The following is a 12,662-nucleotide window of genomic DNA, read 5'->3' as shown; positions in this document are numbered from 1 at the left end:
CAATTACCGCAATGCACAATACTCAAACAGTTCATGCAACCATAAACGTTCCATCCCAGCAGCAGTCATGGATATCATAAGACCTATTTACAGAGACCTGACAAACATGAATTACTGGAGAAGTGTCTGGATGGTCAGACTCAAAATCCCAATGTTTCATTCAGTAACCTTATATGGACTCGCTTACCAAAAAATGTTTTTCTTTGTATGAAGACGCTAAAGTGGGGGTTCAGTGATGCTGTTATTGTTTTTAATGATGGCAACATTGGTAGGGTGAAACTGCTACAGCATATGAGAATTAATCCTGGAGCAAACTGCATCAGAGAACTTGAATGAATGGACAAGGTTCACATTGATAAAGCAGAGTATGCAGCACAGTTGGCCACAAAGGAGTCCAGAAGGAAGAAAAGAAGAAAAAACTTGGAATAAGATCGAGATGATGATATACAGTGTGGTTCATGGTGTTTCTGAGTGACTAAAAATAAAAATATTAAGCATATATTAAATGAGTTACAGTCTTTTGGAACTTTACATTCACATTTTCTGTTTCCTTTTTCCTAAATCTTGGAAACCACTTTGAGTAAGCATTCAAATGTTCAACAAGTAATAACATACACATCCTGTGTCTACTGAACTAAAAGAAGAACATGATGTTATGTATAATTAAAATTATTTAGGATAAAGTACAAAAAAGTATACAAAATTTTAACTGCATGATTAAAAAATTGTATTTCTGAAAGCAGTGGCTGAAATGCAATTATTGTAGTTTAGTAGACTCAGAAAATACAATTTAATCTCCTGTAAAAGTTTCATGTCAATGGCTACAGTAGTTTCTGAAATACAGGGGAAGCCAAGTCACTTAATTTAACATTGTCGGAATAGGGCGTTTGAACTCCCTTAAATGCTATATCGCAGTTGTCGAAAAACCTAATTAGAATATGATGACTCTTGCGTGTCACTATCATTGCATGTACATCTTTTTTACGTGACATAGTTGCTAAGCTGTGTCCCTCACTGAGTGAAGTGTTGCTGCTGTGCACATTCCACTATGAAGTGTTGTCTGAATCCTTGTACCACCATTCGCTGTTGTTGCTTCTGCTAGACCAACACTGTGTGTTCTGTGTGTACTCACACCAGCGTCGGCTGCTGCTGCACCACTCCTGGTTGCCTTCTGGGATTGCTGCTTTAACTTCAGGCATCGTCTGTATGCAGCGGCTTGTTCCAGTTTCTTCTGTCTTCTCTTGGCATCATCTGTCTGGTGGTCTCGTTCCAGCTTCTTCTTCTTCTTCTTCTTCTTCTTCTTCTTCTTCTTCTCTGTTGCTCTTCCGTCCATGCCACTAGCCAGCATACTGATTGTTCAAGTAAAGAAAAGGACCCCCCAGAACTGTTTCATATTTTTGCTTGACATTTGGCTGAGTGGGTTCAGTTACAAAAGGGAGGGCGACCCATTCCATTAATATGTAGCATGCTGTTGCCGAATAAGAAAACAGCAAACAATCCTTCCTAATCAGTGACAAACCCTGCACCTTAAAGTAATCTATATATGTTGCGTCCAGCAAATGGTCTCTATGCTGATTGACATTATGCAGAGGTAGATCTGTTCAATTAGCAGTCTATGGCTACGGCTAATCAAATATTTTGAAAATTATGGCACTCTGTTGAGGAAATATGAACATATGGAGGCAATACTCGAGAACAATGTTTACTGTACTGACCTTTGTACAGTTTGTAAATTTCCCAAGAAGAAGCAACATGCTAAGTATGGAGGAGCGGCACCAGAACTTATTCTAAGTCCAGACCTGAGGCCTGATTTAACATGGGATCCATCTGTTATGATTGTACGCAACTGACAAACTCTCCTGGATGATGTGTGGCCTCCTTTAGCCCTTGTGGCTGTAGCCACGTCCACATGCTCAGCCGGACAGAGCAGCATGGTCACACGGGATGTCACATGTTAAATTCGGCCCCAACCAGCTGGCACCCTTGTGGTGGAATTTGCTATGTATTCTGCAAGCATAAATTGTTCAGTCTGGCTGCTGCCATTGCTTTTTAGTCAGTGTATTGTCCTCATATGCGACAGCACAGAAAAGATAACTCTAACTTAACTTGTAGCAGAAGCTATGACCAGTGTTGTTTAGGTTGCAAAATTCATTCTGCTTATTGAGTACTTTACCAGGGGTGAAACAAAATCTGGTGAATACCACAGAAATCTCACAATTGTTGGAAAAATTTGGAAAAAAAGGTGTCTGAATAAATGAAAATGGATCCAAATGAAAAAAATAAAAACAACATTCTTTGGGACAAGGCGCCTGCATACAAAGCCTCATTGATAATGGAATAAACGGAGGAACTGGTGGTACAAATTGTCTCCCTCCCTCTGTTTTTGGGGAAGGTGACTGTTACACATTACCATTATTTTTTGTATCTATTATTTTTGCAATTTTTGAAAGATCTGGTAGGTTTTTTTTTTAGATTTGTACTATATACAATGACTTTATAAAGTTGAAGCTGTCTATGACCTTTGCCATTATCGTACTATGTGATTGTAGTAAATCAGTATCAGTAATGGGTTCATGAAATTTTTCCAGTAGTTTTCTACATGTACTTCTATGACATTAGAGGGAACAGAAAAGGGCTCTGCTGTTACATTTGTCTCTCTCTCATATACACTACTTCATATCTCCACCCTCACTTCACCTTTAGTGTGTCTCACCCTTCTGTCCTCTTCCCTACCCCCATCTCAGCCCCCTGCCACTGTGTGTGTTGTGTGTGTGTGTGTGTGTGTGTGTGTGTGTGTGTGTGTGTTTCTTTCTTCCTCTCTCTCTGTCCTCGCCCCCACTATTCTTAATTTGAATCAAGGTGAAAGGAGAGATTCTGTTTTCCTCCGCTATCATTAACGCTTGCTTACGTATGTGCCTACTAGTCCTTATAATCAATCTGTGTTTCTGTTTGTTTTTTTGCTGCTTGGATATAAGATGACCATAGGCAATGTAAGTAAGCTGGTTACTATAGCTGAATTCAATTCTTTTTTAGTTTTTACTACGATGGAAGGTTTTGAGAAACTATTTGACTTCATGTTTGATCTTCAACCACATTTGCATAATCAGAGGCATCTTCTTGCTGAAAAGTTTTGTATGTTTTATATTTCTTGTACATTCTGTTTTAGCAAAGTAGTAAACTCGTGACAGATCTGTGTTACTACAGTCATAATTCGATATCATATGCTGATGTGTAAATGAAGCCTACACATATGTTTGGGAATATTTCTGTTCAATAAAAATCCTGGCTAATTAAAAATTTTCCAAGGTCTGAAATGTTATACAAGTGCCCTCTTCACATACATGCACACACACAGTAAGAAACATACAGTAGAACAATTTGAGTCTGCTGCTGTGGTCCATTTGTTCTCGCTACCTTCCTCATGATTTGATCCGTTCATATAATTTTATGCTAGTTCACTGACATTGTTGCAACTAGGCATTTGAATCCATAATGAAATATATCAATGGCCAGCTGATCATGGCAATGTACATTACACTGTTGCATGCATCATTAATATTTCATCTTAGCTAAGGTGCCCAAGGTTGTGTATCAGAGATTTAGTGTATTATTATTTTATTTTCCCTAGTTTAATTAGAATAGAATTTTATAACTTAAATTCACTAATTTTGTTTATACTGCAATAAATATTTGGACATACTCACCAAATATGAAAAAGTGTACTACCCAATCTAGCATCATTCTGTCTGCTTTTGGAACTCATTAAACATAGACTTATAAAAACAACTCTCAGCAACATGGTTCTTGTTTGAGTTGTCCTCACCTTGCCTTCCTCCTTTGCTGTTCTCTCTGGTATCTTGTACGGAATGGATAAATTTGCTCATTTACCCAAGTTGCTGTGTGCTTTGAATAGATCCATTTTTACTGTTATTAAGATGAACACTGATAGGAAGATTCTGGAGAATAATTGTTGTTCACAGCTCGGCCAGGAAAGAAAGCTGCAGACTCATCTGGCATGTCCACAAGTGTCATAACATCTCCAGAAAGATTGGGCAGAACAAGGAGTCGGATGTCAAATGTATCTCAGTCCCAACGTAAGTATCTTCAGTTCGTTCTTTCTATTAATTTTCTTCAGTTTCTCTCATTTTATTACTATTAATATATTTGTCATTTTGTGTGTGTGTGTGTGTGTGTGTGTGTGTGTGTGTGTGTGTGTGTGTGTGTGCTGTTGTTGTTGTTGTTGATGATGATGATCATGCAATTCTTGGTATGAAAGAGACCCAAAATCTCATTAAAAGTCAAGGCATATAATAAAACAAATTTTAATAGATGTTAACTGTAAAGTAGTGGGTATATATTTCTGTAACAAGTAAGGTTTTATTTTCTGAAGTTGTTGCTTATCATAGATCAAATTTTTATGGAGGAGCCAGGATGGAAGTAATTTATAGAATTTATTATTTGTTAATACTTAGCTTCAGCTGAAACAAGAATGCATATAAGGATTGTGTTCAAGTTTGTAAGTATAGTAAATGAAACAACAGAGAAAAGATAGACTTGTAAATGGTAGACAGTTGGTCAAATGAGTTTTAAGGTAACTGTGATAATTACAAGTTCGTATGAGAAAATATGAAACTGTAATGTTGCCGTTCCTGTTCTTAGTACATACCCTGTAAAAGTGTAGGTAATAAATAACGTAAATATTGCTCCAGTATACGAGTAATATGGGCAGGGGTCACTTCCTTCCAATAAAGTGAAGGCTTGTAACTGGGATTTCAGTTCTGGCTACGTAGCACAGTTCTCTGTGTACCTTAAGTGGCAGATTTTTAGGGCAGTCATTGTAGGCAACATTTTTGCATCAACGTTGTTCAGTGTTGGCAGAACAGCTGATAAAATTTGATATCAATTGTAAGATTAACACAGATCCCATTAAGAAAATGGGAAGGTGGACCTCAGCAATTACAACTCAAATTAGTGTATTAAGTATCTATGATCTCGTGCAGTGATGACTTTATAGCCACCCCAGTGTTCATGTTGTAATATTCCAGCCAAGTCAGTATGCAGCAGAGTTGATCATTGATCAAAGTAAGTGCATTGTAGGTGTAAGTGTTCACCATTTGTGCACTACTTAATTATCATTGGGAGAAAAAATTACAAACAAACTGTGTTTTGTGTATCTTTATCTTTTGCTTCTGCCTGTTGTCTGAGGTTGGGTTTGGTATGGTTAAATTAGATTAGATGTACTTTTCATTCCAATAGAGCCATAGTGAGGAGATCCACAAGGATGTAGAACAAAAATACACAGTAAATATTTACAAAGAACAACAGGTATGCTAATGTACCTTTCACAGATCCCAAGTGAAATGGTCCTCATGGATGTGGTATAAGCAAAAAAATCATGAACATGTTTTCATTTAAAATGCAATAACAAACTTGTCACTAAATTTATAAAGGAGTCAGGTAGTATGTAATACTTAACATTATTTGAGATTATTAGTAACATATACATGTCAGTTAGTTCTACTGAAAAATTCATCAGTGGAGTAGAAGAAGTTGGCTGCCAATAGATCCTTGAGGCTCATCTTAAACTGAACTTTATTCGTAATTAAACTTATTACTATCATCTGCATACTGACTTGCCATTTCGAAATGTTACTGATGAAAGGTCATTGATATCCACAAGGAAAAATAAGGGATCTAAGATGGAATTTGGTGTGACAGCACGTGTAATTAATTCCCAGTTGAATGATACCTAATAGCTTAATACAATCTCTTTCCTACTGACATCCTTTGTGTCCTGTCCGGGTAGAATTTGAACCATTTTGCAACATTTCCTTTTGACCATAATATTCTAATTTACTGAAAAGAATGTTGTGATTTACAGAGTCAAATGCCTTTGACTGATCACAAAATATGCCAGTAGCCTGTAATTTATTGTCTAATGAATTAAGTACATTCTTGCTGTGTGTGTAGATAGGCTTCTCAATATCAGAACTCGTTAGAAATCTGAACTGTGACTTTGACAAATGTTATTTGTCGTAGGATGGTTAAGAACCCAATTTTATATTACCGTTTCTAAAATTTTTACGAATCCTGGTAAAAGAGAAATAAGATGCAAATTTATCTATATTTCTTTATCTCCTTTCTGAAACAAGAGCTTAACTTCAGAATATTTCAACCATTCAGGAAATGTTCTGCTGAACAGTAACTTAACAGTTACTAAAATCAGAAGCACACTGTTTAATTAACTTTGTAAATATTTTATCATAACTGTGAGATTTTTTATTTTTAATGGTTTTATGGTGGACCTTACTTATGTAGGTGTAATAAGGATCATATTAATATTCTTCTCTTCTATCACTCCAGGGTTAGACATACGACCTGTTCCAGTCTCACCATCGTTGCCCCATGCGATTTGGGAAATGTTTTTGGTGACATATGAAGTACACGTTCTCTCCATTTTTCTGTGTATAGGATTGCATTTTGGGTTATTGGTTGAATCCTAATTCTTTCCTTATTACTTGATTTCTAAAGTTGGCTTTCCAAGTGTAGCCTTTACTGAAGTTATTTGTAAAGACTGGACTGAGATAATCCATGGTAGCGTATTCTAAACATGACAACCCTTCTTTTCAGTAACATTTATGAAATCCTTGTTAAAAAGTTGTGCAACACTGCACACATCTTGTTACCTGTGTATAATTTGCTATTAATGCTATCTGCTCCTCTTCACCTCTCATCTTAGCAGTCTCCTCCTATCTTTCTCTCATAATGCATTTTGTTTCACAGTTGTATTACTAGCTTTAATATTTTGCAGCATGTCTTGTAATGAACTATAGCATCAGCATCAGAGCTGTTTTTCCGATTGACGGGTATAGTTTCCTTTTTGTTGTACAAGGCACCTTTATTCCTTGAGTAAACCTTATGTTCTTTGTATACTTATGTTTAATCTGTACTAGTTTTCGGGGAACACAGATATCAAATAGGGTCAGGACATTATTAATAAAGTGTTGCATTTTTTAATACCTGCCTTAAGCACTGTGTATACATCACACCAGTTCATGTCTTTGAGGAGTTTCCTAAAATAATCAGTTTCTGGCTGACTGGCTACCCTGTTGAACTCAGATTTAGAGGATTTTATATCCTGTTCAGTAGTAACATTTAACAAACGGAACTGCATGTCATGGTCTGAGAGGCCTTTGACTATTGATTTTGTAACATAATTTTGTTAATTAGACCTTCGTATAAAGATGTAATCAAGGGTTATTTTGAAGCAGTAAGCTACCCTAGTTGGGAAGTTTAAAGTAAGAATTAAGTTGATTGATGTTACTGACTAATAAATTCTTACTGAAAGAGTATTTAAGAAAATCTACATTAAAGTCCCCAAAAACCACTAATGTTAGTGACTAATAAATTCTTACTAGGAGAGTTTTTAAGAAAGTCTAAGTTTAAAGCCACGAAAACCACCATTTTCTCCTCTCTCTCTCTCTCTCTCTCTCTCTCTCTCTCTCCCTCTCTCCCTCTCCCCCCCACCCCCCCCCTGCCCCCCTCCCCCCTTTCTCTCTCTGTTTCCTCCCCCCCCCTTTTGGTTAAATAGGCCAACAAAACTTCACGTTTAATAGCCCAGGAGAGCTTCATGGGGCAATTGAAACATATTTCATCATCATCTTCTTCTTCATTTGTTTACATCAAATTACCTGTTTGTAGCACAGCTTCTACAGACAGCTCAGACAAAATGACAGATGTTTTCAGACAAGTGGCATATACTTCAAGTAATCGGTTAATCAGACTGATTGGTGTAGTTCCTTTACAGATTGAAAGTGAAACAAAGATTCACTGAACTGGCCCATGAAACCCACTTACTCAATGAATTGGTGCGCAGTAGCTGTATTTTTAGTCTCACCTTTCCCACATTTCTCTGCCAGGGAGCTGGTTGGTTGTGTTGTCCTCATCATTTAATCATTCATGACTGGCTAGAGTAGACTGTGTAAAAATTCTGATTTTTTTATGGGGGCTGATGACCGCGCAGGTGAGTGCCCTGCAAAGCGATCACCACGACGACAACCACCACCACCACCACCACCACCACCACCTTTCCCACAAGAATTTTCTTGAAATGAAAACTTTTTAATTTTAACATTAATTTTGACAAAGTGAGACCTGAGAATTAGGGTTACAAATATATAGTATTGGCAATTAAAATCTTGTTCAATTTTACAAAAGAATATTCTGGAACGTGAAAGTCTTTATTATCAGCAACTATTCAAAGACATTATTTTTGGAAAAAAAATTGAGAAAAGGTGTTTTCAGTTGAGGTATGTCAAGGCTAATACGAATAACTTTCACCTGTGTAGAAATTTTAGGTAGTACATATTTTGTATGTGTCGTAACTTGGTCATATTTTGTTAAATAAACATTTTTAATAAAATTAACTAGACTGTTACATTCAGGAGAATGGTAGCTAAATACTGAATAATATAATTTATTGACAGTATGTGGAACATATTGATTAACCATTACAATTTAATACACAGTAGAAAAAAAATGTAAAGTGTTGTTTGGATTATTAGTTCCTCCTTTTATTTTTAATTACTTACTTATTGTAAAATAAATGATGTGGTGACAAACTTTTATTACTCTATGTTAAGCATAAGTGTTACACTTGACTATATCTCAGAAAGAAACACTTTTATTAGTTACAGCCCATGCTGGATGGAATAATTACTTATATGTGGTCACAATAGTTCAGATATAAACATGGGTATTGACTAAAAAAGTAATGGAAATTTACATACCCCATTTACATACATTTCTGTATGCAGAAGGAGCTGAGTTCCATTCTTCAATTGTCCTAAACCACATGAGACAAATGCTGGGATGGTTCCTTCGAAAGGATATGGCCAGTTTCATTTCCCTCCATACTCCATCTGAGCTTGTGCTTTGTCTCTAATTGTCAACCCTAATCTTCCTTCCCTACTTCCCATATCTCATTACTCTTCCACCTTACCCTTTAGAGTTCATTCCTGTTAGTAGTGCTTGCATCCTCTATGGCATGGAATGTCTCACAAAGAAATTTTTGAGCAGCTGAAGACTGTGTACTCTGTGAGTGGTTACACAGATACATACTCTTCTGCCCTACAACTTATAATGACAGTGGGAACTAGAAGAACCTGAGAAGACCACAGCTAATGTGTGTCTTTCACATGATAGTGTATTATCTGGAAAAAAATCAAGTGAGTCCTGCAGAAACACCGAATTAAGCATTTTCTACAGACTATAAAGACACGACAGTTACGTGTGACCCTTATTACACACTTCCGAGCAGCAAATACTTATTTCATCAATGATGAGTCATGCCAAAGTTTGTTGCTGTAAGACATCAGTGAATGAAAATAGGAAAAGTAAGTCAACTTTTTGACATTTTCAACCCAAAAATCTAAAAATTAATTAATTGTGACTGTGGTTTCAACTGTAACAAGGTCTGGGAACTCGCACTTTGCTGTAAAGAGCTACCGTTCAACAACAACAAAATGACTTATGATGCAGCCAGGGTTTCAATGAAATACATTAAGTATTGATAATTTTCCTGGCTGTAAACCTTGGATGGTGCAGTAACCAGCATGCTAAAAACCATGGGAGACAAGTGGAAGGGGCCATGGATATAAAAGCTATGGTTAGTCTGTCAGCAGTCATTTCATCAGCATATTTGATGATGGGGCAGCTGAGTGTGTGCTTGTGAATTATTCTTGCAAGTTTTACATTCATTGAGACTTTAGTTCAGGCACAAGTACATTTCTCTAACTGATAAAGTATAATGTAAAATTGTTCTTGTTATGTAGTCATCACTGTAGCCCACACTTTACAAGACCTATCTCTGATTGGATGACAAGCAGGCAACAGTATATGAAGTTATGAGGTGGTTGTGCAGTTTTCCAAGATAAATGGTCTACTCAATAACATTACCGATTTTCGTGCCATGTTAGATACAAGAAAGCACCTTCAGAGTGAGTTTTCATTTAGGGAATAATTGTGAAATCATTTTTACAAACATGAAAACATATATTTGATCTAATATTTCCTAAACCAAATGAAATAGACTTTCATCAACATTCGTTGATCGATAAATACAGTTTATTTTCCATACAAAACATTGTCATTTAGTTGATGTTGAGGATAACATTTTACAAGTAAACATACAGAATAGTATGTTGGACACTACAAGGCATCAAGAGTTGCAGTGTCTGGTGCACTTGCATGTAGACTTCTTTCTTATGAGACTCTACAGTAACAATCATAAAAAACCTAGATGTTTAGTGATTGAGATATCAAGCTGTTACTTTCTTATGAGACTCTACAGTAACAATCATAAAAACCTAGATGTTTAGTGATTGAGATATCAAGCTGTTAGAATGCAAGAAATTGCAAGGTTTTAGAAATTTATGATGCTTTTCATTTAAATAATTAAAAACCACAGTTTTGAGTGCCAAATGGATGTATTTGTTTAAATGAAAATGATGTTTTGTTAAATAAAACTCTGGTGCATATGTACCTTTCACATTTTATTTAGTTCTGTGATGATGCTTATATTTTTCCCATATACTGATATAGTTTATGTCTTTTATTCTGTAAATTACTTGTAACATTATTGAAAGATGATCTTTTTCTTTATTATTGTTGTTATTTTGTTCATAGCTACAAGCCGCTCAGGGTCTCCGTCTTCCAGACTAAGTTATGCTACCTTTTCAACTACAAACAGAGAAACAGGACATGATGGCAGACAACGTAGACCATCCGGCATCCCTCTCTCGACAGGACCTAGTCGTGAAGCTAGCAGAGAGACTTCGCCAAGTCGTTACTCTTTAAATCTACTTGATCGCTCATTTGGCTCAAAATTGAGGTATCATTGAATTTCTGTTATAAAAAATGTATATTGTTTTTCTGTACTTATCAATGTGTATATAAGTTAAGCAGTTATATAATTAGCATACTTGCCGTTACTCAAAATAGATTTGTAGTAACCCTTGATTTGTGTTAGCAACATGTTTTGTGCATTTGTGTGACCTCGACTGCTCATCACTTAATAGAGACAGGCTTTCAAGCAATATGAATAGAAAAAAAAGCTCCATATTGTGAAAACCAAGTCAAATAATGCAATGGTTAATACACTGTACTGTCTTTGTCCAGCCATCTAGATTTTAGTTTTCTGTGATTTCTCTAAATTGGTTCATGTGAAGCTCAGCCTACCTCTGATTTAATTCAGCAATCTAATTTGAGCTATATCCTAAATCTGAAAATTTTATGTTCCTGCCAGTGAATCGGTCATGCTCTGTCTGCTTAATTTTCAACGGTGAGGCACAGTTTTTTGTGCTTGAGACAGTTGTGGGGGGGGGGGGGGGGGGGAACTTAATTGTCTTCAGAGAAAGAAAATACTGCTGACTGCATGAGACAAATGAAAAATTAAAATTAAAATAAAAAGAAAAGAAAAGAAAAAATCTCTGAGTTCATTTAAATCTGTAGAGCAGGTTCATTTCTTTTATTCTCTTGCCTGTGATTGTTATTGTTGTGTCAGTTTCGTAATATCAAATCACTGAATACATTTGTTGAAATACCTTATACTTTTGTATGGAAGCCTGTCCTAGCCTTTTCCAAGAAAATTGTTTTTCAGCGATACATACACGTTTCTAATGTTCTCTTCCAGTGATCATCTTGCTCTGTTCTCTCTTAGAAGGTCATGACAAAGGGCACGGCCGATTTGCTTACTCATCTTTTCCTAATTGGAGCTTTGCCCCATCTCTAGTGAGCTGATTGTTGATGGCATGTTAAAACACTAATCTCCTCGTCCTCATCTCTCTTTGAATGCTACAAAGAAGTTTCTTGTACCATCCACTATTCAGTCACCTAAGTGTCTCACCCACTTCCATATCATTCCCACATTATCGCCATAATTACATATTGAACTCCAGTGTATATCCTCATACATTTGTTAGTTTTCCTGTCTCCCTTTTAATAATTCCTGTCTGCCTCCATAGCTCAATGATAAGCACTTCCAGCTGCTATATGAAGTACCTGTGGTCAATTCCCAGTACCGCAGGGATTTTTCCTTATTTGTGGAACTAGAACATAATACACTCAGCCTCATGATGCCAGTTGAGGAGCTACTTGAGTGAGAAGCAGTGGCTCCAAGGTTAAAGGCGGTTGTCTATTAGCAAGTAACTTATACAAATACTTGCTGAGGCGTTTACATTACAACAAAAACGTGCACAAGTTTGCTTTCGCAAGTCACTTGGGCAAGTTTATTTCAGGAACTTCCTGCAAGTACTTGCAGAAGTGTTTCCACATGAGTTTCATCATGAGATAGCCAAGTGGGAATTTACAGTGTCATGTTTAAAAATCAGCCCAGCCACCATCATTGTTGCATTATTATTATTATTATTATTATTATTATTATTATTGCTATTGCAGAAAAATTATCAAGAAAAACAAAAAGCAGAGAAAAGGGAAAAAAGTTTGGATACAGAGGTGTACATATTTAAATTATCAAGAAACACTATTGAATAAACAAGAATCAAAGAACTTCACTCAGATTAAAAACTATTTGAGAATTTTGTATACAAGTTTAAAAAATATCTCGTCTATTGTACAATAACATATTCGAAAACAGGACACAA

General features: G+C 36.1%; 1 protein-coding gene across 7 annotated transcripts in view; it reads left to right on the top strand.

The window, feature by feature from the left end:
- Nucleotides 1-12,662, top strand: part of LOC124721246 (CLIP-associating protein 1-A) — a 245,297-nt gene that overhangs the window by 149,599 nt on the left and 83,036 nt on the right. For 6 of the 7 annotated variants that reach the window (XM_047246107.1, XM_047246106.1, XM_047246110.1 and 3 more), the window contains 3 exons: nt 2,976-2,990; nt 3,981-4,094; nt 10,687-10,891. In XM_047246107.1, the coding sequence (XP_047102063.1) occupies nt 2,976-2,990; nt 3,981-4,094; nt 10,687-10,891 (334 nt within the window). The remainder of the gene's footprint in view (nt 1-2,975; nt 2,991-3,980; nt 4,095-10,686; nt 10,892-12,662) is intronic. The other variant, XM_047246108.1, reaches the window with a different exon arrangement.

The sequence above is a fragment of the Schistocerca piceifrons genome, chromosome X, assembly GCF_021461385.2.
Source record: "Schistocerca piceifrons isolate TAMUIC-IGC-003096 chromosome X, iqSchPice1.1, whole genome shotgun sequence".
NCBI lineage: Eukaryota > Metazoa > Arthropoda > Insecta > Orthoptera > Acrididae > Schistocerca > Schistocerca piceifrons.
Note: the sequence above shows the minus strand (reverse complement) of the source record. Positions and strands in the feature narration are given on the sequence as shown.